Raw genomic sequence first — 26,744 nt, forward strand, 5'->3', positions numbered from 1 at the left:
TGACAGCTGGCTCAGAGCCTGGAGCCTGCTTCCGGTTCTGTGTTTCCTTCTCTCTCTCTTTTTTTTTTTAATGTTTTATTTTATTTTTGATACAGAGAGAGATAGAGCATGAGAGGGGAAGGGGCAGAGAGAGAAGGACACAGAACCAGAAGCAGGCTCCAGGCTCTGAGCCAGCTGTTAGCACAGAGCCTGACGCGGGGCTTGAACCCACGAATGTGAGACTTGACCTGAGCCAAAGTTGGAGGCTTAACCAACTGAGCCACCCAGGTGCCCCCCAAAAAATTTTTTTTTAAATCAGGAAGTGTGAATCCTCCTACTTTATTCTTCTTTCTCAAGTTTGTTTTCAAGGTTCCTTTAGATTTTTTTTTAAGTTTATTAAAGAGAGAGAGATTTTGCTCAAGCAGGGAAGGGGTAGAGAGAGAGAGAGGGAGACACAGAATTTGAAGCAGGCTCCAGGCTCCAAGTTGTTAGCACAGAGCCTGACATGAGGCTTGAACTCATAAATCTTGAGATCATGACCTGAGCCAAAGTTGGACACTTACCCTACTGAGCCACCCAGATACCCCAGGGTTCCTTTAGATTTTATATGAATTTTAGAATGGGCCTTTTATGTTTCTGTAAAAAACACCATTTGGCTTTTAATAGGAATTGCATTGAATTGGTAGATTTCTTTGAGTAATATTGAAGTTTCCAATCCATGGAAATGGAATGTGTTTCCACTAATTTGTATCTTCTTTAATTTTTTCAGCAATGTTTTGTAGTTTTCATTGTACAGATAATTTACTTCATTGGTTAATTCCTAAGTATTTTATTCTTTTTGATGCTATTGTAAATGGAATTGTTTTCTAATATACTTTTCATATTTTTCATTTAACGTATTTAAACGCAATTAATTTATGTTGTTCTCTTTGTATCCTACTTTGCTGAATTCATTATAAGCTCTAATAATTTTGTGTATGTGGAGTCTATATACCATCTTTAAGCAGAAATAATTTTACTTCTTCTTTTCCTACTTGGATGCCTTCTTTTTTTTTTCCCTCTTCTTACCTAATTGCTCTGGCTAGAATTTCCTGTACTAGTTGAAAAGAAGTAGTGAAAGTGGACATCCTTGCCTTGTTCCCGATCTTAGAAGAAAAGCTTTCAGTCTTTCACCATTGAGTAGATGTTTGCTATGGGTTTTGCATATCTGACTCTTACTATGTTGTGGTAATTTCCTTCTAGTCCTAATTTGTTGTGTGTTTTTATCATTAAAGGGTTTCGAATTTTGTGAGATGCTTTTTTTTCTATCAGTGGAGATGGTAATGTGATTATTCCCCTTATTCTATTAATGTGGTGTATTATAGTGATCATATTCATTCATATTTTGAGCCATCCTTGAATTCAATAAGTCCTCCTTGATCATGGTATGATATGCTGCTGAATTCACTTTACTAGTAGTATTTGATTGAGGATTTTTGCATTCAATATTCATAAAAGACATTGGTCTGTACTTTTTCTCTTTCTTTTTTTCATGTTTGTTCATTTTTGAGAGAGAGAGAGAGAGAGAGAGTATGAGCAGTAATGGGGGGGGTAGAGAAAGGGGAGGGACAGAGGATCCAGAGTGGGCTCTGTGCTCTCAGATGCAGGGCTCGAACTCTCTAACCAGTAATTAGATTACTAATTCATTCCTTTTACTAGTTAAAGTTCTATTCACATTTCCTATTTCTTTGTGATTTAGTCTTGATAGGTTTTGTGTTTCTAGGAATTTGTCAATTTCATGTAGGGTTATTCACTTTGTTGCCATACAGTTGTTCAGTGTACTCTCTAATAATCCTTTTTATTTCTGTAGAATTAGTAGTACTCTCCCCACTTTTGTTATTTTTGATTTTACTGATCTAAGTTTTCTTTCTTTTTCTTTGTCCATTTAGCTAAAGGTTTGTCAATTTTGTTGATCTTTTCAAAGAACCAGCTTTTGATTTTATTGACTTTTCTCTGTTTTTCTGTTCTCTGTTTCATTTATTTCTACTCTAACCTTTATTATTTCCTTCCTTCTGCCAGTTTTGAGTTACTCTTTTTTGATTACTTTAATTGGTTTCTAGTTTGTGTAACTTTTTTTTATTTAAGTTTTAAATTTTATTTTAATTCCAATAAAATGAATATACGGTGTTAGGTTCATTTTGGGTGTACAATAAAGTAATTCAGCAATTCTGTACTAGTGCTTATTATGGTGATGTACTCTTTAATCCCCATCACCTTTTTCACACAGCCCGCCCCCGCCCTGCCACTTCCTCTCTGGTAACCATCAGTTTGTCTCTACAGTTAAGAGTCTCTTTCTTGAATTGTCTTTTTTCCCTTTACTAATTTGTTTTGTTTCTTAAATTCCTTATATGAGTGAATTCTCTAGTTCCATCCATGTTGTTGCAAATGTCAGGATTTTATTTTTTATATGACTGAATAATATTCCATTATATATATGTACCACTTCTTTGTCCATTCATCTATTGATGGACACTTGGACTGCTTCCATAATTTGGTTAGTGTAAATAATGCTGCAATAGAAATAGGAATGCATATATCCTTTCAAATTAGTGTCTTTGTATGCTTTGGGTAATGTTGAGCATCTTTTCATGTGTCTGTTGGCCATCAGTATGTCTTTGGAGAAATATCTATTTGTCTTTTGCCCATTTTTAATTTGATTATTTGTTTTTTGGGTGTTCAGTTGTAGAAGTTCTTTATATATTTTGATACTAACACTTGATTGCATATGAAATTTGCAAATATTCTCTCATTAGGTTGTCTTTTAGCTTTGTTGATTGTTTCCTTTGCTGTATAGATGCTTTTTATTTTGAGATAGTCCCTATTAGTTTATTTTTGCTTTTATTTCCCTTGCCTCAGGAGACAAATCTAGAAAAATGTTGCTATAGCCAGTGTCACAGAAATTACTGCCTGTTCTCTCTTCTATGATTTTTATGATTTCAGGTCTCACATTAGGTCTTTTGTCTATTGTCCACTTTATTTTTTTTGTATGGTGTAAGAAAGTAGTCCTGTTTCATTTTTTTGCATGTAACCGTCCAGTTTTCCTAACACCATTTGTGAAGAAACTGTCTTTTTCCCGTTGTGTATTCTTACCTCTTTTGCTGAAAATTAATTGATTGTATAATTGTGGGTTTGCCATTAATCTTTGTGTCCTTTTTTTGTGCCAGTACCATACCGTTTTCATTAATACAGCTTTGTAGTATAACGTGAAATTTGGAGTTGTGTTATCTCCAGGTTTGTTTTTCTTTTTCAAGATTTGGTTTGGCTATTTGGGGTCTTTGTTCCATACAAAATTTTAGGATTATTTATTCTAGTTTATTCTAGTTCTGTAAAAAAGAAAAATGCTGTTGATAGTTTGATAGGGATTGCATTAAGTCTCTGGATAGCTTTGGGTAGTATGGGCTTTTTAACAGTATTTGTTCTTCCAATCCATGAGCCTGGATTGTCTTTCCATGTCTTTGTGTTGTCTTCAATTTCTGTCCTAAGTGTTTTAGAGTTTTCAGAGGATAGGTCTTTCACTTTCTGTTTAGGTTTACTAGGTATTTGATTATTTGGGGGGTACAATTATAAACAAGATAGCTATCCTAATTTCTCTTTCTGTTGCTTCATTATTAGCATATAAAAAGGCAGTGGTTTTCTGTACATTGATTTTGTCTCCTATGATCTTACTGAATTCATTTATCAGTTCCAGTAGTTTTTTGGTCAGGTCTTTAGGGTTTTTCTCTATGTAGTATCATGAAATCAGTAAACAGTGAAAGTTTTACTTCTTTACAAATTTGGATGCCTTTTATTTCTTATTGTTGTCTGTTTGCTGAGGCTAGGTTCTCTAATACTATGTTGAATAAAATTGGTGAGAGGGGACATCGTTGTCTTATTTCTGATTTTCCAGGGAAAACTTTCAGTTTATCATCATTGAGTATGATAATTCCATTCTCTTATTTAGAATTTCCTTCTACTTGCAGGATGTGTTTTGCTCTTCTTTTTCTAGGCTTTTGAAATGTGAGCTTAGGTCATGATTTTTTTCTCTCTTCTCCTTGTATGCACTTAGAGCTATAAAATTTCCTCTCAGCACTACTTTGCCCGTGTCTTATAAATTGTAATATGTTGTATTTTGTTTTCATTCAGTTCCATCTATTTTTCTTTTTTATTCCACTTGAGACTCTGTGACTCATAGGTTATTTTGATGTGTATTTTGTTTCCACATGTCTGAAGATTTTCCTGTTACCTTTCTGTTAATGATTTCTAGTTTGGTTCCATTGTGATCAGAGAGTACATTCTGTATGATTTCTTTAAAATTTTTGAAGTTTGCTTTATAGTAGAGATGTGTACATATATTCCATGTGCATTTGAGGAGGATGCGTATTTTGCTGTTTGCTGTTCTGTAAATGTCAGTTAGATCCTATTGATTGATAGAATTCTTCTACATTGAGTAGACTCAAAAGTCTACTTTTTCTAACAATTCTTGAGAGAGGTGTGTTATTATATTCAACTGTACTTGTACTTGTGGATTTCTGTACTTCGTTTACTTGGTTCTTTTTTTTTTAACATGCTGGAGCTCTGTTGTTTGTTACATACGCATTTTCAGAATTGCTATGTCTTCTTCACAATTGACCCTTTTATCATTATGTGAAGTTTCTCTCTTTGTCTGGTAATCTTTGGTCTGAGGTCTCCTTTGTTAATATGGCTCCTGATATTATTATAGCTATTCTTGTTTTCCATTGATTAATGTTTTTCTGATGAATGTTTTTACCCTTTCCTTTCAATCTTTGATATGTTTGATATGCCTATATTGTTATAGTGAAGTGACTTTTTTCTGCAGACAGTGTCTTTTTAGGTCATGTTTTGTAATCCACTCTGTCAGTCTTTGTGTTTTTAATTGGTTTGTTTAGACCATTTATGTTTTAATATAATTATTGAGGGGCACTTGGGTGGCTCAGTTGGTTAAGCACCGGACTCATGATCGCAGCTCAGGTCTTGATCTTAGGGTCATGAGTTCAAGCCCTGCATTGGGTTCTGTGCTGGATATGAAGCCTACTTAAAAAAAAAATTATTATTATTATAGTGTTCTTATATTCTGATTCTATGTTGAAATTTATTATTTTTTTAAAGTTTACTTATTTTGAGAAAGATGGAGAGAGCACAGTGGGGAAGGGGCAGAGAGAGAGCAAGAGACAGAGAATCCCAAGCAGGCTTCTATTGGCAACATAGATCCTTACATGGGGCCCAAACTTATGAAACTGCAAGATCATGACCTGAGCCAAAACCAAGAGCCAGATAGTTAACCAATTGAGTCACTCAAGTACCTTTAAAATTTATTTTTTTATTCATTTTCTCCCCCTTTATTCTCTTTAATATTATCATTAATTGTCCTTTTCTTTAATATTTTATATTTTATTTGCTTCTAGGGCTATTTTTGTTGGTTATTTTATATTTGACAATTATATTTTCTTGCCTTTTAATATGTCTAGTGTATTTAGTTTTAAGTCATATGCTATAGATCATTCCTTTCAAGAATCTTGATTATCCTGTCTTTTTTAAAAAATAAAACATTTTTTTGAGTTTATTTATTTTGAGAAAGAGACTGCATGTGTGCATACGCAAGCAGGGGAGGGGCAGAGAGAGAGGGAGAGAGAGAATGGCAAGCAGACTCTGTACTTAGCATGGAGTTTGATGTTGAGTTTAGTCTTACAAACCCATGAGATCATGACCCGAGCTGAAACCACGAATCAGATGCTCAACCGACTGAGCCACTGAGGTGTCCCTATCCTGTCATTCTTTTTGAACTGTTAAATTTTGTTCTAGCAGGGAGTTAAATTTCCAATGGGTCACTCTAATCATATTGAGGCTTAAATTCAGCTTTATTCTTTTTTTAATATATTTATTTTTGAGACAGAGAGAGTGCAGGCAAGCAGGGGAGGGGCAGAGAGAGGGGGACAGAGGATCTGAAGTGAGTTCTATGCTGACAGCAGACATGTGGGCCTTGTACTCATGAACCGCGAGATGATGACCTGAGCTGAAGTCGGACACTTAACCGACTGAGCCACCCATGTGTCCCTAATTCAGCTTTACTTGTATACTGTAGTTCCTTGCTATTTGATCTTTGGGTATTCCTTACGTATGGACCTCTACTATCTCAAATGATATCCTAGATATTCACCATTGTCTTTCTATTCTGCCTAACTCCCAAAATCTCTAACCTTTCAGCAGCCAATCTCTACTAGACATCCTGGAGTATCATCCTTGGTGTGTTCAACTCAGGAGTTGCCCAAGTTTCTGAAGATAATTTTATATAGATTTTTGAGATTCCTCCTCTGTATTTTTTCCCCTTAGGTATCCTGCCCACTTCTCCAGGTCCTAACTCTTCTGGCTGCCTTATATTCTCATCTTTTGTTTTCTTTGCCGAAAGAGATCTTTACTCTTTGTTTACCTTCAATTTCCTTAGACCATAGTTTGGGAGATGCCTAAAGAGAGAAAACTGGAGTGAATGTAGGGTTCAGCTTATGTGCTGCTTTTTATTAGTGCCTAGCCTTAGGTTGGTTGTGGTTCATGCCTCCCGTTGCTCTATATCTTTTCCCCATTTTTTACAGCTGTTTATTATAGAAGAGTGAGTACATTACTGGCTACTGACCTAAGTCGAAGATTAAAAGCCTTAGAATTTTAAAAAATTCTAATAATGATATTAGACCTTTAAAATTGGATTAGTCTGTTTTTACTTCTTTCTTATTTTTTCCTTTGGCAAAATAAATATGGTTTATTAAAGCAAAAAGTGCTGGGCGCCTGGGTAGCTCAGTCATTTGGGTGTCCTACCTCAGCTCCAGTCATGATCTCGCGTTCTGCGAGTTCGAGTCCCACGTCGGGCTCTGTGCTGACAGCTCAGAGCCTGGAGCCTGTCATTGGATTCTGTGTTTCCCTCTCTCTCTGCCCCTCCCTGCTTGCACTCTGTGTCTCTGTCTCTTTCTCTAAAAAATAAACAAACATTAAAAAAATATTTTAAAAAAGGCAAAAAGTGCTTGGTATAATTTCTCTCTTACTCAAGATATGGTAGCAGAGTCAATGAAGAAATTGAAGTAAATTCACACAAAACTATTGAGAAACTAGAGGAGCTATGCACAACATTAGTTCCCTGATCTGTGAATACTCCTAAATTATTTTTTCTTTTCAATTAGAAATGTATTTTAAATGCTAAATAACTTAATACAGTGACTTAGTTAAAATACATTTTATTTTAGGGGCATCTGGTTGGCCTAGTCAGTTGTGTCTGACTCTTGACCGCAGCTCAGTTTCTGATCTCATAGTAGTGAGTTCAAGCCCAGCACTGGGCTCGATGCAGCGCGTGGAACCTACTTTAAGAAAAATCCAACATATATATTAAAATAATGTATGTATTATTTTACATATATTTGAAGGGTTAGTATTTAATAGTAAAGATAGAATTTTAGTTTTATTTTTGTTTTAGTTAAACTGAAATTTTAATGCCAAGTCATTTGTTTTTGACATCATGTCAACAGTGATTAAAGCTGGGCTAGTCTTTAGTTAAATATAATGGAATTTTTGATGGATACTGAAATCTAACATTTAATTAAGATTTCTTTAATTCCTTAATAAAAGAATTACACAACCTTCTAAAACATTGTTTTTATAATCAGTCTTTGCCTTTCATTAGTAATATTTTGGTCATTTTTGAAATGTGGAACAACATAGCATTTGGCTTTATATGTCACAGTAAGAGATAAGGCCTACATAAAATTTTGAAGTAAAGAATTTGAAACTAAAGAAGGATATTTATGGTGATAGAGGGACAGAATGAATACCCTCCATAAGAATGATTTATTAATTGCATTACTGTTTGTGCAGATGGACCCATGGTAATATTACTTACAAGTGAATTGATACTTATTTTTAAATCGTTGTAAAATTCTTTGTCTCACTGTAACAAGCTAGGGCTGAGGAAAATCATTGGGTACTATCAGTCCACAGGGGTTTTCCTTGGCAACATAATCCCTAGTGGTAATGACTTCATAGAATTTATTATTTTTGTTGTTGTTGTTGTTGTTTTTTGCCAAGTCTTTGTTTTTTTTAAACAGACGTAACACAATTTTTACACTTAAGCATGACACCTAGGTTTGAAGGTATAGTTATATATGACCTGGCAGTTGTACAAACAATAATTGTTTGAGGTACTATTTCCATTAACCTACTGGAACTTTCCAAGAGTGTGGAAATTTGAAATTATTTAGAATTGTAAATATATTTCATAAGTCTGATTCTTTTCAATATTTTGTCTTGCTCAGAAGTAAAGTAATTTCAATGAAGTTTTCGATAAGACAGCTCGCTTCTCAGCTGGGCGTGATAGTATATGTATATCTAAGGTGCATCTTGTTCTCTTTCTTCCTTTCTGTCTTTTCTTAGTCTCTTCTGTTCTCCCAATTTTAAAATATCAAAACAACAAAAACCCATGTCTTCCTACTTGTTTTACTTCTGAAAATCTGCAGGATGGACATGTCGAGGTAGCACGCTTGCTTCTGGATAGTGGTGCTCAAGTGAACATGCCTGCAGATTCATTCGAGTCTCCGTTGACGCTCGCTGCCTGCGGGGGACACGTGGAACTGGCAGCTCTCCTTATTGAAAGGGGAGCAAATCTCGAAGAGGTTAACGATGAAGGATACACTCCCTTGATGGAAGCTGCTCGGGAAGGACACGAAGAGATGGTGGCACTGCTCTTAGCACAAGGTAAAGTAGTTTTATTTCTTTAATTAAAAAATCAATTTCCTTTGGAAATTGTGTTATCAGTGAAGTTACAAGTCTTTTTCCACTAGTTTTACAAGGTTTTATGCTTTGCTCAGGAGCAAATATAAATGCTCAGACGGAAGAAACCCAAGAAACTGCTCTGACTTTGGCTTGCTGTGGCGGATTTTCTGAAGTTGCAGACTTCTTGATTAAGGCCGGGGCTGATGTAGAACTTGGCTGCTCCACACCTCTGATGGAGGCATCGCAGGAGGGACACCTCGAGTTGGTTAAATATTTACTGGCTGCAGGTATGTGGCTTTAGAAATGTCTTTTAGAAAAAGGCTTTTTATATAGCTTTCGTAACTTTATCAGTAAAATGCCCTCCCTGTACTAAGAAGTAAAAAGACACCCTTATCACCAGAGGCACGGACTTCATACCTGAGAAAGCTGGAGAAACAGACCTTGTTAACATTTTTACTAATCTACTGCCTCAGCCCATGTTCTACTTAGAATTCCTCACTAGTAAAGCTCCCAAAGGTCTCATCTCTTGTTTTATAATGCTTATTTATTTACTTTGAGAGAGAGAGAGAGAGAGAGAGAGAGAGAGAGAGAGAGACAGAGACAGATAGAAGACAGACAGACACAGAGCAGGGGAGGAGCAGAGAGAGGGAGACACAGAGTCTGAAGCAGGCTCCAGGCTCTGAGCTGTCAGCACAGAGCCCAACACGGGGCTCAAACCCACAAACCATGAGATCATGACCTGAGCCAAGATTAACTGACTTTGGCTCAGGTCATAATCTCAGGGTCCATGGATTTTAGCCTCGCATCATGCTCTGTTCTGACAGTGTGAGGCCTGGAGCCTCCTTTGATTTCTGTGTATCCCTCTCTCTCTGGCCCTCTCTAACTCACGCTCTGTGTCTGTCTCTGTCTTTCAAAAATGAATAAATATAAAAAAATTGTTTGTGCTTTATACATTGTTGAGCATCAGTAAGAAATGAGTAGTTTTGTACAAAATATTTGTAGTTTTATAGAGCAAAATAAGAATGTACCAGAAAACATTAGATCTAGATAGATAAATACCTTTATAAATTCTTTTTTGTTTAATTTTTTTTTGATGTTTATGTATTTTTGAGAAAGAGAGAGACAGAGCATGAGCAGGAGAGGGGCAGAGAGAGAGGGAGATACAGAATCCCAAGCAGGCTCCAGGCTCTGGGCTGTCAGCTCAGAGCCTGATGCATGACCCAAACTCACTGGCTGTGAGATCATGACCTGAGCCACCCAGGCACCCCATACCTTTATATATTCTTTAGAAATAATAGAAAAAATATATTTATACATGTCTGATATATTCTTTAATTTTTGATATATAAATAAATTAATACATAAAGGAAGATAAAATATTTAGCAAAACTTTATTCATCCTTATTACTTTATTCATCCTTTCACTGTTAACATTAATTTCATCATAGCTCAGATGTTAAACATTAATTTCATTATAGCTCAGATTAATTTCATTATAGCTCAATTTTTTAAAAATTATTATTGAAATAATTTCTTAGAATTGTTAATGGTTCAGATGATTGTTTAGATTTTGAACCAAAGCACAAACCAATCATACACACAAGGTGAACTCTTCTTGGACTGACGTGTTATTAATCACTGCAGTTAATGTATGCATTAATCAGTTATTGAACCTCCTCCATCATTTTTAGTAATTGTGTCCCCTGCAGGAGTTCTTACCAATGGTTACCTTTCTGTAGTCTTCCCATATTCGTCTAAGTAAAGTCTTGCTGTTATTGAACACACCCTAATAAGTGACAAGGCTAATATTCAAGCTTCGAACTCATGACATCATTTTTTCTATTGGACTATCATGGAGTCTTGTATAAGTATGTAGTTTCCAAAACTATTTCAGGAGTTTTAGAATCAATTTTTTATATGATCACTATCTAAAAAAATTATCAATCAATCAATCAATAAATAAATGTTTTTCAGATTAGAGTATGCTTAACTTACATGAAATTATTTTTAGGAGTGTAGCACTAAAAAAACACCTAATGGGAATTTTAATACATTGCCTATACCATTTAAAAAAATTCAGGAACCTTTTTTTTAAGAACCTTTTTGTTATGGCATTTTTTTTAAACACAGAAAATAGTATAATGAACCCTAAGAACCAGGTTTATTTTGAGAGAGAGAGAGAGAGAGAGAGAGAGAGAGAGAGAGAGAGAGAGAGAGAATGTGCACATAAGCATGGGAGGGCTAGAGAAAGAATCCTAAGCAGGCTCAGTGCTGTCAGTGCAGAGCCTGACCCTGGCTCAGCTCCATCCCAGGATGGTGAGATCATGACCTGAGTTTAAATGATAGCCATGCAGGCACCTCCTACCTAACATTTTAAAATGATAATTCCTTAGTATCATTAAATACCTAAGCACTTTTTGTATTTTTCTTACAAATGTCAATGTGTGTGTTTAATGGCCTTTTTGAATCAAGATGCAAATAAGATTCATACAACAACAACTGTTGATCAGTATGTCTCTTCAGTCTGTTTTGTCTATGGGCTCCCCTTCCAGGCTCCTCTTCCATCTTTCTATATTTCCTTGCAAGTTTTCACTGAAGAAATGGAATGCTTATCCTTTAGTCTTCCCACAGTATGGATTTAAAAAAAATTTTTTTAATTTTTTAAATTTATTTTTGAGAGACAGAGAGAGACAGTGCAAGCAGGGGAGGGTCAGAGAGAGGGAGATACAGAATCTGAAGCAGGCTCCAGGCTCTGAGTGAGCTAGCAGTCAGCACAGGGCCCGACGCGGGTCTCGAACCCACGAACCGTGAGATCTGACCTGAGCCGAAGCCAGATGCTTAACCAGCTGAGCCCCCCAGGCACCCCCTGGTATGGGTTTTGCTAGTTGTATCTTCATGATTTTATTTTACTTGTTTTTCTGTCTCTTGGGTTTCCTTCAAAGTTACAGTAGTTAGATCTAGAAAAGAATATGGGTATGACGTGTTTGTTTGTTTTACTAGACTACTTCTTAGGTAGTATTTGTATACTTTCTTTAGAAGGTAGTAAATGTCTTTTTGTGATATTAGCTGTAAATGATCATTGCTTATATCCATTAATTTGTTAGGAGTTACAAAGAGATATTCTCACTTCTTAATCCTTACTTTAATAGCTAGAATATGTCTATAAAGGGAAGCTTCCTTTCATCAACTATCTGGTTACCCTTAGGCATAAATCATATAAAAACAACAATTTGATCTTTTTCCCTTTTATTTACTAGTGTCCAAAATAATGAGGTGATCCCCTAGCATTCTTCAGTGGTAACCAATGAAGTGTTGTTTTGTTTTTTATTTGAACATTGTTTGAACTTACGAGTTTAAACATAATAATGGATTTTATTCCATCGTAGTCCTTACTCTTTTAGAGGCAAAAACTGTGAAAAGAGGGACCATTTGATCATCTTTGGTCAATAAGGTTAGCCCCTAAATCCTTTTGAGGTGACCTCACTCTGTGGTCTCTGATAGTTTCCTTGCTTTCTGTTATGGTAAGGTATTTCAGACACATCTTAATACAGTTTTTGCCTTAGTTTTGCTAGCAATCATTTTTCTAAGAAGCCCTAATTCCATTTCGTAGGAAATAGTATGTAGCAGAGACCACATTGTAAAGCTAGAGACTATTTTTGCTTGGTCTGTCATTGTCTCTCGAACTTCTTGGTTTGTCAGAGTTAGGAAGTACTAACTTTTCTTATGGATAAAAGAATCCTTATAGAGCTCATGTCAGTACTTGCAATTCAGAACCATAGAGTTTTTACTTAACCTCAACAATCTTCAATTTGTGTTTTCTTTCAACCATGCCAAAATTTCACTTTTCACCAAAGGATTACTCATTTGATTTTCCATAATAGCTATAGAACTATCCCAGAATACAGACCAACATTATCACCAATATGATTTCCAAAAACTGACACTGTTGGGGTTTTTTTTTTCCCCCAGCTCTCCTCTGCCCCTTCACTCCACTCAGAGTATATCTTACTGGGGACACATAGGCAAATTATTATGTTTTAAAATAATTTGGTTTAGTCGCTTTCTGTCTACATAAAATCATTTTTACAGAGCATATTGAAAAGAAAATTAAGGGGCACCAGGGAGGCTCAGTCAGTTAAGCCTCCAACTTTGACTCAGGTCATGATCTCACAGGTTGCAGACCCACGTTGGGCTCTGTGCTGACAGCTCTGAGCCTGGAGTCTGCTTCAGATTCTGTCTCTCTCTGTCTCTGCCCCTCCCCAGTGCTCTTTCACATGTACTCTCACTCTCTCTAAAAAAATAAACATTAGGGGTGATTGGGTGGCTCAGTAGGTTAAGCGTCTGACTTCGGCTCAGGTCGTGATCTTGCGGTTTGTGAGTTCATGCCCGCATCAGGCTATTTGCTGACCGCTCAGAGCCTGGAGCCTGCTTCGGATTCTGTGTCTCCCTCTCTCTCTGCCCCTCCCCTGCTCACTCTCTGTCTCTCTGTCTCTCTCAAAATACATAAACATTAAAAAAATTTAAAAACAAAAATTAAAAAATACACATTAAAAATATATTTAAAAAAGAAAAAGAAAAATTAGGATACTTAAAATACTTTCTAATATTTTCAGAGATTGAATTCATCAATTTCACAAAATTGCAGAACTGAACCATTTAATATGACTTTACAGTTTATAAAGTAAACAAACGTTTGGGTTTTTTTGCTTGCTAGGTGCTAATGTTCATGCTACAACAGCAACAGGAGACACAGCCTTAACCTACGCTTGTGAGAATGGACATACAGATGTTGCAGATGTTTTACTTCAAGCAGGCGCCGACTTAGTAAGATATTATTTTTAAATTTCTTTTGTGAATGTTGATGCTCCATCTATTTTTAACATTTAGAAACACTAGTAAAGAGATCAGTAGTTTGCATACTTTGTAGAAAATAACTTTTTAAAAAGTTTCATTATTTGTTGCATTTATTAAATATATTTAAAAGTACTTAGCTTTTAATAGGCCCTTTGGTTTCCTGGGTGAAACTATTAGTTGTTCTTCCACTTATTCCAATCCCATTTGATATTCCTGAACTTTTTAGGGGCGCCTGGGTGGCTCAGTCAGTTAAGCATCCGGCTTCAGCTCAGGTCATGATCTCACGATTGTGGGTTCAAGCCCCGCATAGGGCTCTGTGCTGACAGCTAACTCAGAGCCTGGGGCCTGCTTCAGATTCTGTATCTCCCTCTCTCTCTGACCCTCCCCTGCTCACGCTGTCTCTCTCGGTCTCTCAAAAATAAATAAAAAACATAAAAAAAATTTTTTTAAACTACTCTTTATTAGACATATCATAAGTTCAATGATATGTTTCCAGAATAGAATAACCTATCAAATCACTTTGAGTGATTTCTTTGTTATTTTTTTAATTAGTTCGACATATAAAAAGAAAGCTACTATCCTCTTCCTACCAACATTATTGTAATATTCTACTCTTTTTCTGTTCTTTTAGTATTTTCTATTTTGGTTTTTGAAAATTTCAAATTAGATGGAAGGTTCATTTGTATAATAATTGTTACAAATGTGGGAAATTCTACATAATTTTTCACCTTAGAGATGTTTGCTTCTCCCTCAGATATGTGCTTTGATTCATTTTAATTTTGTGAGAGTACTTTAAATTGCTTTCTAGAGTTTCCCCCTGAATTTCCTTATTTTAAAAAAAGTTTATTCTGAGAGCAAGAGTGTGCACATACATCTGCATCAACTGGGGAGAGGCAGAGAGAGAGGAAGAGACAGAATTCCTAATAGGCTCCACACTGTCTGCACAGAGCTCAACTGTGGGGCTTGATCTCCCGAATCAAATCAAGGGATCATGACCTGAGCCAAAATCAAGAGTTGGCTTAATCAGCTATGCCACCCAGGCATCTCTCCCCTGAATTTCCTTATGTATTTCTTAAAAATCTATGTGTGATATGCACAGCTATAAGTATTGTAGAGAATTGATATAATAACATTATTTAGGAAAAATTGTGCAAATATTGCCTTTTAAACCATTTCTAATAGACATTCCCACATAGCTACCTGACAACATTGTTGGAAAATAATTATGGGTTAACATAAATGCATAGTATGATTGTGCTATTTATTTATCATCATTTCTACTAATACTGAGTATTATAATGGCAACGCTGATATTCATTCTCAGTAATCAGGATCTAACCCATCAGTTAGAATTTTTGAGAAGTGTACTTTTTTTTTGCTTGAAAAGTATGCAGAATGATATGTTAAGTAGATTTTAATATTCTGCCCTTTTTCTATCTAGATCTTTTCCCATTTTTAGAGTTGCTTTGGGTCATCAATAAAAATTGAGAATTAAAGTATTTCATCACTTGAAATAAAGAAATAGGGTACAGCATAAAAGCTGTATACCAAGTTTAATACTCTTATTCTCTGAATTCTTATCTGAATTCTCTCTTCTTTCCATTTTTCTATAGCAGAATCATTTTCTCAATCTGTTTATTGAGAATTATTATTAAAGTAGTAAATAGTAAAAAGAAGTGTTATCTATTAAATAGAATCTAATATGTAGCAAAATCTATAGAATTTCAAATGAGTTAAAAATCTAGTATGAAATATTTTTAAATGTTTTATTTTTATAATCTTCTGAAATTACATAAACAGAGTATGGTTAGAGTTCCTCAGACAAATTATATTAAGTGAACAGATAGAAAGATTTTAATTTATTATACTTTTACATTCAAACTCTAAGATTATAAAGCGGCTCAGATAAATATATATCTTAATTGAGTAGAAAGATAATAAATGTTATCTAATAGAATTGTATATTTTTCTATTTTGCAATCTATCTTTGCATTCATATTTATGTGTAATTATAACTATAGTATAATATAGTTCTCTATTTTTTCCACTGCGTTCTATCAAAATCTTTTCCATATTGCTACATAATCTTCATATTTGACTTGCTCTTCATTTTTCACTGTTACAAATACTGGTAAGATTTAATACCTTCATGTGCATAACTTTTTATCTCTTGAATAATACCATATATTGATTTTTTTAACTTTAAAAATATATTGCCCGTTCTTTGCTTTTGCTGTCTGTTGAAAGACATTTTAATGTTAATACTAGTTCTTTTCTTGATTAATAAGAATCAGCACTTTTATTTTTTTTTAATATAACTTATTGTCATTGTTCTTTAAAATGGGGCAAGTATGGGAAAGTATAGTAAATTTGGTATTTAAAACCTATAAATAAACTTTATGATTTCAGGCTTTACTATATAAGGCAGAGTGGGGGAAACAAGGCATAATAAAAAATAAGAAGTGAGTAAAGCAGGCAGATTGATGTGAATCCTGAGGAAAAGTGACTAATGATTTTTACTTGCTAAACCTTGCAAGGCAGTAGCTTCTCTCTTGTCCTCCCTTCTTTGCTGCCACCTTCTCGCATCTGTTTTTGGCTGTACTGATTTCCTCCATCGGCTTGCAGACAGAAAACTTTGCACTCCCCTTTTATCCCTGGCATCCCATAGTTGTGCTCCTGATATGAATATTTGCTAGTTGTTTACGTTAAATGCATATTTTGATTTGTGGGGGCTGGCTGAGAACCTTCATTTGGAGGTAACTATTTTTACCTTCAGTTTGAAATAAAGATGTACAATCAACCTTTGTAACACAGTTTGACAAACTCCTATGCCTTGTTAGATTTTAGAGCCTAACTTTTGCCACAGTTCAACGTTTTGGTATTACAGTCTTTAAAGAAGAGCTTAAAAGCTATTGTTTCCCATTCATTAAAATATATTGTACCAGAATCAGTTAGAATCTTAATTTTGGTTTAAAAAAATTTAATGCAACAATTTGGTTTTCTTATATTGTAGCTTGAGATGAAACTGAAAAGTTTTAGGGCTTTTCATTCTAAATGTGTAGCAGATATAATCGAGGGTTTAATGTTAAGGAAATCTAGATATTTTCTTATTTATTGCTTTAAAAAAATTCTCAGCCAGAGCTGATAGCATACTTGAGCATTTTCAGGTAGATCCTATATGTGCATGTTCTAATTTGAAACTTAGTTATTTGAAACATCATTTTTCCTAGTTTAAAAATATTTTAATTTTAAAATATTTATATGTATTTCTAGTAAAAAGGACATTGACTATTTCCATTCATATCAATTGTGGATTGGTATGTAGTTTGTCAACCTTTTTCATAATTGAATACATTTGAATAATCTATTTAAAACTTAGACTCATTTATTATTCTTAAATAGTCCACTTAAAATGTTCTTTTTGAAAATCATAAATTAGATGAAAAATTACCCATTAATTCCAGAATTTTTTGAAAATTCTCCCTGTTTAATAAGGAGACTCATTTTAACTACTCTGAAAGTAGAGAGACTTGAGTAGATCATTTAATCCAAATCTTCCTGATGTTTGCATTTCTTATTACCCCAATAATGGGAATTATTATATACTGAAATAAAGATGATTCTTTTATATGTTTTATTTTTCTGCATAGCATCTTTGTTTATTGGGCCCAGGTTTGTTTTTAGCATTGATGTGATTATAGGCATATGATGTAAACCCATTGTAAGAAAGTTTATATTAAAAAATTAGGTTTACTTAAAAATTTAACGACACATTTTTTAAAAAAACTGCCTTTGGAAACTTCTTAATCGTGTTTCTCTGAAAAGAAATTTTTTTTCTATTATTCATGTCCTTGCACATTTATTACTGAATTGTTTGATCAGAAGTTACTAACAACACCAGTTAGTAACTGAGATTGACCAATTCCTATAGTCTTTGACATGCTCTGGTATCCTATATTACTCTAGGCCATTCTCCAACTTTTGGTCTTTACACCTGAAGGCAGCGTTTTATTATTTCATACTTGTTCTCATCTCTGTAGCTATCTAGCTTCACTGAAAGCACTTTGGCTTAATTTCTTTTACAACAGTCTTCCCAGTACTATTACTTTTCATGTTCAAGGTGGAGAATTGGCACCGTTAACTATTCAACAGTATAATTTGATTGTAAAACTCTGCTTTTTTCTCTCTTGCTTGCTTTCAGTTTTGACTTTGTGTTTGCTAATATGTTGGAGATGTTTTGATTTGATGTTTATGTCTTTCAAACCGTTTGTGAAGATGATAGAATCTTTTTCTTGTCATCATGACATGTTCATTTCAATATTAAAACTTTGATACATTTGTTAAGATCTAAGAAATAATTGTCCTCTATAGAATTTCCTTCACATGTATTTGCCACCAAAGCTGACTTTGAAATGGGAGAAAGAGTGATATATAAATGAGGTAAATAAGTATTTCTTTCTTGTCTCCAGCTCCTTGGCGTTTCATTTCTAGAAGAGTTATATTGTAGTATAACTGGTCAGTAAGTTCTGAATTCAAGGAGTACCTCCTATAATAAACAACTAATACAAGTAATAGGAACTGTAAGTACATTCTAGTTATGCTCATTTAAAGAGATATAGTGACCCACCTTAACATTGCATAGGCCAACATTGCTATTCAAAAGTAGAACTTACTCTAGGAAGAAATGCCTATGGAAGGCATTCTATAATCTTATATCTGAATGGATGTCTAATGAATAACAAAGGCTACACTTAGTTGTTTAAAAGGAACTAATGCTATGGAACCTTAGACAGTACATCTAAGTTTTTCATTATGGCCATCAAATCACTGATATAATAAGCAAACACTTGCCTCTCTCTTCTCATTTATAAAATGAAATTTAGGGGCGCCTGGGTGACTCAGTCGGTTAAACATCTGATTTCGCCTCAGGTCAATCTCATCGTTTGTCAGTTCGGGCCCTGTGTTGGGCTCTGTGCTGACAGTTCAGGGCCTGGAGCCTTTTTCAGATTCTGTGTCTCCTTCTCTCTCTGCCCTTCCTCCATTTGTGCTCTGTCTCTCTCTGTCACTCAAAAATAAAGAAATGTAGGGGCGCCTGGTGGCTGAGTCGGGTAAGCATCCAGCTTTTGCTCAGGTCATGATCTCACAGTTAGTGGGTTCAAGCCCCGCATCGGGCTCTATGCTGACAGCTCAGAGCCTGGAGCCTGCTTCGGATTCTGTGTCTCCCTCTCTCTCTGACCCTCCCCTGCTTGCGCTGTCTCTCTCTGTCTCTCAAAAATAAATAAAAAAACATTAAAAAAAATTTTTAATAAATGTAAAAAAATTTTTTAAAAATAAAATAAGTAAAATGAAATTTAGTATTATTTTCTGGGCTCTTCTAACAAGTCATGTAAATATTCTTTGTTTGGCTCTGCTAGGTGTCCTTGGGAAAATCACTTAAATTCTCTAGGCTTCTTTGTTTCTCTTCCTTCTCTAACTCCTCCTTCTCTTACTCGTATTTTTCCTTGTTTGTTTGTTTGTTTGTTTGAGGGGTTCAGACCAGATGATCTTTAACAACCTGGCTTCAGACATCTACTTTTCTGGGGCACCTGAGTGGGTCAGTTTATTAAGCAGCTGACTTGGGCTAAGTTCATGATCTCACAGTTTGTGAGTTCAAGCCCTGCATCAGGCTTTCTGCTGTCAGCACAGAGAGTGCTTCAGATCCTGTCTCTCTCTCTCTCTTCCCATCCCCTGCATGTGCTCTCTCTCAAAAATAAATAAAAATTTAAAAAAACCCTAATTTTATGATTCCTGAAGAGCAAGTGAACTACCTATTTGGAGATATTAGATGGACTAGATGATCTTGAGTGGTTTCTTAGTCCGAGAATATGTAAAGTTCTATGAAATCCTTAAAGAAAATGAATTTTTTAAGTTTATTTATTTATTTTGAGAAAAAAAGAGAGGGGGGTGTGTGTGCAGGAGCTTGTATGCCAGGGAGGGGCATAGAGAGGGAAAGAATGCTAAGCAGGCAGGGCTTGAACACACAAACCATGAGATCATGACCTAAGCCAAAGTTGAAAGCTTAACTGACTGAGCCACCCACATGCCCCAAAGAAAATGAATTTTTAAGACTATAAACCATTACTGATAATTATAATAAGTGTTATATAAGTTATTTTCTCTCAGAATATTTGTATATATTACATGTATCTTGAATTACCTTGAACATTATTTTTGTTGTTAATTTAGTTAATAGCAGATTTAACTTGTCATAACTTTATAGATCATACTTTATAGATTATCTCACTAGGTAAAAGTTATTAATCCCTAAAATACACAATTAAATTAGTTAGACTATTCCAATAAAGAAAAATCTGGCATTATAATGATAAATCATTATTTCCTTGACCCTAATTCAAGGAAGAGTTTCCTTGATATGGATTTTTGTTTTAAGTAAACTATTTCCTCAAGAATAGAAGTCCTTCCAGTTATCTTTGGAATTATTCAATTATAAATAGGTTGTTTTTTTCCCCTTACCATTGAAGTTTATCTCAAGTAGCAAGATAAACTTGTGTTATATTTTCTCACCTATATACCTTAAAACTTTTCAAAATGTCCTCTATGTAGGAATCTTTTTTTACAGCTTTGACTTTCAAGTATACATAGGCATTGTTCAATGAGAAACAAGGAATTTAGGATGCCATTTTACTTTAAGATATTTGCTACCTTGAAAATAAAGGGGTGAAAGAAGAGGACACCAAGGACATGAGATAGAACATGGTTTTATCTTTATGTTCACAATGAATCTGTTTTAGATGAAATAAATAAATAGAACCAAAATAAATAAATAGAACCAACCTAAAGAAGTGTGGTAGGTTCACAGCATTGCTAATTATGATATCTTTGCTGTATTGCATAGTAGTTGGTCTTATGCCAGTCAGTTATTTTCCTCATTATTGTGGCTAAATTAGTGTTTAACAAAAGTTTATAATTGATTGAAAATTTTATTTCTTAGTCTTAAAAAAGTTTTTTTATGGTTTATTTATTTTTTAGACAGGGAGACAAAGAATGAGTGGGGGAGGGACAGACAGAGAGGGAGACACAGAATCTGAAACAGGTTCCAGGCTCTGAGCTGTCAGCACAGAACCCGATGTGGTGTTCGAACCCACAGACCGTGAGATTATGACCTGAGCCGAAGTTGGCTACTTAACAAACTGAGTCACCCAGGTATCCCTGTTTCTTAGTTATAAATAGGTAATTTCTTTGTAGGGTTCAAAATTCACAAAATATAAAAGTGCCCCATAGGCACTTAATTTCCATTAGCAATCAATGCTGTTAATTTCTTGTATCCTTCTAGAGACATTTTATGGGTGTATAATGAAAAGTCGCATATGTTGAAAGAAATAGGTATCACCGTTCAATGCTTTATGTAATTCCTTACTGAGGTAGACTTTTGGGTTTTTTATAAATTAAAAACATTTTAAGAGAGAGACAGAGCATGAGCAGGGGAGAGGCAGGGAGAGTGGAAGACACAGAATCAGAAGCAGCCTTCAGCTCTGAGCTTTCAGTACAGAGCCCCATGTGGGGCTCAAACTTGCAAACTGCGAGATCATGACCTGAGCTGAAGTCAGACACTTAACCATCTGAGCTGCCCAGGCACCCCCTTTTTTTTTTTAATACTGATTTTCTCTGTAGTTTTGACCATAGTTTTTAAGGGTTTTTATATTTTAATAAAAATTGAAGCACTTGTGCACTGATAAGGAAATTGGTCCCTTTGAATATGTCATAATGATCTATCACTGATTCATCCATAAACATAAAGTACGCTTTCTGGCTCTTTTTTCTTTCCCTGGGTTGTATTTTACCAACTAAAGGAATTTTTTTTTTTAGAATAGCTGAAACTAGGTGAGTTGAACATGGATATGTTAACACTCTTCTGATTCTCATTCGTGGAATTTATTTCCATTAAAATGAAATTTGATATGGACTTCCTCAAAAAGTTTTGAAGGATTAATTTGTTACCTATATTAAATATTATAGACCAGGTCCTCTTTCATAAACTTTTTTTAAATTTAAGCAACATGTTGTGTGTCCTTCTAGACATCTCTTTACCCTTCAAGCATATATATAGTCCATGTATGTGAGCTATAGGTCTTTTTTTATATGAAGAGATTTGTTATCATATAGACTGGTCTGTAACTTTTTCTTTAAAATGTTTTTCTCTGTTGGTTCCTATAGATTTCTCATTCTTTTTCATAGGTACCTGTGTTCTATATAATTTTTTGACCATGTACTTATTTATAAACTTCTGGATAATTACAGTTTTTAATTATTATAAGTAGTGCTACACTAAATACTGTTTAACATACTTACATATCTTTGCTGCTTTTGTGAATGTATCTATAAGGATAAATTTCTAGAAATGAAATTACTGGTCATGAGAGAGTGTCCATATCTAAGATTTTGATAGCTGCTCTTAAATTGTTAAAAAATGCTGAACCAGTCTACATTTCTATTAACAGATGAGATCTGATTCCCCAGATACTTATTAACATGAATTAGCGTTCTTCTTTGTCTCTCCCTTCCTTCCCTCCCCTTCCATCCCTTCCTCTTCCTTCCTTCCTTTTATTCTTTCTTCTTTTCTTTTCTCTTTTTTTTCTTTTCTTTTCTTTCTTTTCTTTCCTTCCTTCCTCCCTCCCTCCCTCCCTCCCTCTTTCTTTCTTTCTTTCTTTCTTTCTTTCTTTCTTTCTTTCTTTCTTTCTTTCTTCCTTCCTTCCTTCCTTCCTTCCTTCCTTCCTTCCTTCCTTCCTTCCTTCCTTCCTTCCTTCCTTCCTTTCTTCCTTTCTTTCTCCTCTCTCTTTCTTGATGGTTAAATGTTCTAATCCCTGATCATAGCCCCTGTGTTTATTTTATCTAAAAAATCTTTCTGTGTTCCAAGTAGCCCTATGAACTGTTCACGAATTGCTCCCAAAGCTTTTGTGAACTATAGAACCCAGGTATAAAGTAACTTTCAGAAAAAGTATTCAAACATCATTTACAAATACAAATTTTGAAATAGTTTGTTCATTTCTTTAACAAATTGATTTTTAATCAAATATTTAGACAATATTGACTGCATTTTTAAAAGTTTATTTATTTATTTTGAAAGAGAAAGTGGGGGAGGAAGGTGCAGAGAGAGAAGGAGAGAGAATCCTATGCTATCAGCCTGGAGCCTGCTTGGAGCTTGAACTCATGAACTGTGAGATCATGACCTGAGCTGAAATCAAGAGTCTGACCCTTAACTGACTGAGCCACCCAGCACCACTTGACTCCATTCTAAAAGAGGAAAATAATGTATCTTCTACCATAGGATTTGCATGCGATATTTTATTTTTGCATTGTTATAGTTTTATAACATTTATATTTACAATCCATTTTATGACCCAGTTTCTCACAGGTGTTTAACTGTATCTTTAGGGGTTTTAGTGTTTACCTTACTACTCTTTCATAGCATGGAGATTCTTAATTCCTGAGTTCTTAATCTTGACTCACCTTTTGGGTAGCTGATATTGATATTTCGATTTAAAATTACCCTCTTCCTCCAAAAAAGGAGTTCAAGGGACTTGCATTTTTAAGACTACTATATGTTGTCTTTATAAATGAATGTAGCCATATAGCAAATTATTGAATTCCTTCTTTTTTGTCCTCAAAATTTTAAGCCTTCTGTTCTGTCTTCTGGTACTGAATATTTCCAAAACTTGGTAAAATATTATATGTATTATATGTATATTCTTTTTCTGCCTGGAGGATCATTGGACTTCATCAGAATATGTCTTGGTGTTTATTATTTCATATTAGTTTTTCCTGGAAATTAGTGAGTTCTTTCTTTGTGAAGATTTTGGGTCATTCCTTAGGTCTTCTCTTCCTACCCTTCTTCAATTTTCTTTTATCCTTGTATGTTTCTTTTTCTTTTCTCTTTTCTTCCAGGATATTTATTATTTGTGTAATAGATCTATCTTTCTTGTTCCTATGATCTTTGTGGCCAATTCATTTCATTCTTCTTTTCCTTTACATTCTTTCTTAAGCCCATCCTCTGGGTCACTTTTTTTTCTGTGCTTTTATGTGGTTTTCACTATTTCATTATTACTTAGTTTCTTTGGTTCTTCCAACTTACTTTTAAATCTCTTGCTGGCATATCACTTTGTTCAATTATTTAAAGAGTTCAGGGTCTCTTTAATTTATTTGGAGCATAGGGAGAATTTGGCTAAAATTTTGTTTCCATTTTTGTAGGAATTTCTTAATAGGTTCTCTGATGGCTACTTTGTAGTTACTACGTATATTTGAATGTGGTTTACTGTTTGTTGAAAATCATATGTAAGTTGGCAGGGAGAGAAAGTGAGCCTTAAGAGTCATCTTTTTCAAGTCCTTTAGTTGTCTCCACATACTTTCTCCCCACATTTCTACCATAGGAGCACACATCCCAAGCATATCACCCAAGTAAGAGGTGGAGGTGACTTAAGAAGTGAAGGTTTTTGTAGGCCATGTTTTTTATATTTGGAGATTTAGTTAACCCTGGTTGGTGACTGGAGGGCTCATTACTGTTTCTTCTATTGTATGTCTGTCTCACCTTCAAGTACTTTCTTTCTGTCATGAGTCTAGATCAAGAGAAAATAGATCTATTCCATTTCTCAACTTCTTTGGAGGTTCCTGTGTTTTAGTTGAAAAGTGTGAACACTAAGTACATTTATAGGTAGGGAGAAAGCTGTATAACTGTTTAATCATCTTCTACTATTTTCCTTACTTTTTCTCCCAACTTCTGATATTCTCACATCATTTGATTTAATTATTTCCCTTAGATATTAAGATGCCGCTCTTGATTCTGTGGCTCTAGATATATCTGAGGACAAAGGCACTGAGTTCAAGTAATTCAGCAGAATTATATCTGCATGTATTAAAGTTTATATTGAAGTTATTTTGTAGAGAACCAATTATCATAAAAAAAAATCATAGTCTGCCTCTGAGATTATAGTCTCTATAGATGAGACTCTTTTTAGTTGAAGATCCTGAGTTTATAAAACCCAGCACCTGAAATACCAGTCACAAGGTCTTCATGGCCAAATGTGATTTTCATTTTTGGAATAAGATCCGTGAGTTCTTCTTTTTCCTTTCACAGGACAAGCAGGAGGACACGAAGACTATTTTGGAGGGCATAGATCCGGCCAAGCATCAGGTGAGGGAGGCCTTTGATGCTTGTAAGCTACTACATAAAGAATAGATGTTATAGGTAACCAGAACTCTGGATATCTGAATTCCAGCCAAGAAGTTCCAGGACCTTGCTGGGTGACAAAAGAAATCCTCTTCAATTGAAAAAGATTATGAAGTTCCAATAAAAAGAGTTTTATGTTACTAGTAGTTTGCTTCCTTAATATTCTTTTTATGTGGTATTCCTAAGAAATCTTAGGTGAAAATAGATTTCCTTATTCAGATAGTTCTTTTGCATTCTTCCTTATTGGGAGATTTAACATACTTCAGAGAGAAAGTCTCAGTTATACAGTCCTTTGCTTTCAACTTTTTGGGTCTAAAATCTAAAACTCAGATGTAGGGAGATATATTAGGTTATTTTTTATATAGTCCTCAAACAAAAAACTTAGTTTAGTGAAACATTGACTCTTTTATTCAAGCCATTAATTTCTATAAAGTTAAAATTATTTTTGTAAAATCGTCTCCTATAATCTCATTCTGAAATTTTTTTTAAGAAGGTGAATGCTAATTCATAAGCAAACCCTTCTTTTGAGAAAATGTGTTGAATTTGTAATGTTTATTTTAAGAGTCAAGCAAATTTAGTATCTATTTTAATGCAGGGAGATTTGTTTAAACTAAGTAGCAATGCTTAATTTTAAAATTCGGAATAAATTGTGATTGTATCACAATTAGCTTAGGCCTTCTAAAATAAATTTTTTAGTATCAAGCCACTCTTAATCATGGTGCTTGTTAAACATCTTCATTATTGGCTTATTGAATGCAAAGTTGTTATATTCATTCTATTCTGAAAAAATAAATATATTTCATAGAATATTACATGAAAATATGAATTTTTACTTAGTTATATTGTATCTCAGACTCCTGTCAAGAATGTAAAGCTAAGTATTATTTCAGATAAAGTATTTCTTTTTCCCTAGATTTATTAAAGGAAGTCTGATTATAAGTCTCTCTCTGGCTGTAAGTCTCAAAACCTGAGATACTTTTTTAAATGAGGTTTGTGGCCCCACTTTTAGAAGGTGAGAGTCAGCAGATCCTAAATGGGGGATCTGCATTTTAAATAATATCCTTGGAGATTCTGATGACAAGTTTTCCATATTCTACACTTTGAAACATTGTAGATTACTCTGCATCACTACTGAGTTCTGTTCCTTTTCCATCTTGACTTTGTAATCCATCCTTCTTCCTCCATCCAAACTGAGTAAGTTTGGTTTTTCTCTTTATTATTTGTGATTTTTAGGAACTGAGCTAAACGCAAGCCCTAGACTAGTACCTCTATCTTTTTTGCATCTTATGTTCTCCTAAAGGATATGAATAAGATCAGTAACAGCCGATGACTCAGGTAGTAATTAAAATACAGGGGTGGATTGAAAGAACACATCCCCCAGAGAAGTCCCGCAGAATCCTCTAGTACATGTGTAGTATAAAATAGTCTCCCTCCCTTTCCTGTGATCCTGCTCTTTCCCTTGATAATGTCCTCCTCCAACTCCAAGAAGTACTGCCTCTGTAATATAGTTGGAATCCTTAGATGTGTGCCTTGGGTATCCATGGCTCTGATTTTAAAGGAAATCAATGTACTTAAAAAAATAATAATAAACTTTATTTTCAATTAAATTTTGTTATCTAAGCCCAAATGGGAAAAAAACTATGCCTTTTTCCTCCTAGTACTTATTCATCAGAACCAGATCTTTGCAGTATATATCTCATAGATAAGATTTTAGGGGACTTATCAGTTCTAATTATGCATTTATCCGTATATTTCAACCATTAGTGATTAGCTACCTTAATTAACTTTAAATATGACCTCCCACTTTTTAACTATTAACTTTTCATAACATATATACTTTTTTTAGTTTAACTGTTCAAAGCTAGAAAAGTTTTACCTATTTTTTTCTTGACCTAAAACTATTTGT

At 34.4% G+C, this 26,744-nt stretch overlaps 1 protein-coding gene across 4 annotated transcripts in view; it reads left to right on the forward strand.

Annotated features, from left to right (window-relative positions):
• Positions 1-26,744, forward strand: part of LOC115294286 (ankyrin repeat and KH domain-containing protein 1) — a 122,198-nt gene that overhangs the window by 44,381 nt on the left and 51,073 nt on the right. For 2 of the 4 annotated variants that reach the window (XM_029942054.1, XM_029942053.1), the window contains exons 8-10: positions 8,508-8,745; positions 8,859-9,050; positions 13,478-13,587. In XM_029942054.1, coding sequence (XP_029797914.1) covers positions 8,508-8,745; positions 8,859-9,050; positions 13,478-13,587 — 540 coding nt within the window. Of the gene's footprint in view, positions 1-8,507; positions 8,746-8,858; positions 9,051-13,477; positions 13,588-24,745; positions 24,972-26,744 lie in introns of those variants that run through there. The other 2 variants (XM_029942052.1, XM_029942055.1) reach the window with 2 other exon arrangements.

This window comes from Suricata suricatta, chromosome 6 (assembly GCF_006229205.1).
Source record: "Suricata suricatta isolate VVHF042 chromosome 6, meerkat_22Aug2017_6uvM2_HiC, whole genome shotgun sequence".
Classification (NCBI taxonomy): Eukaryota; Metazoa; Chordata; class Mammalia; order Carnivora; family Herpestidae; genus Suricata; species Suricata suricatta.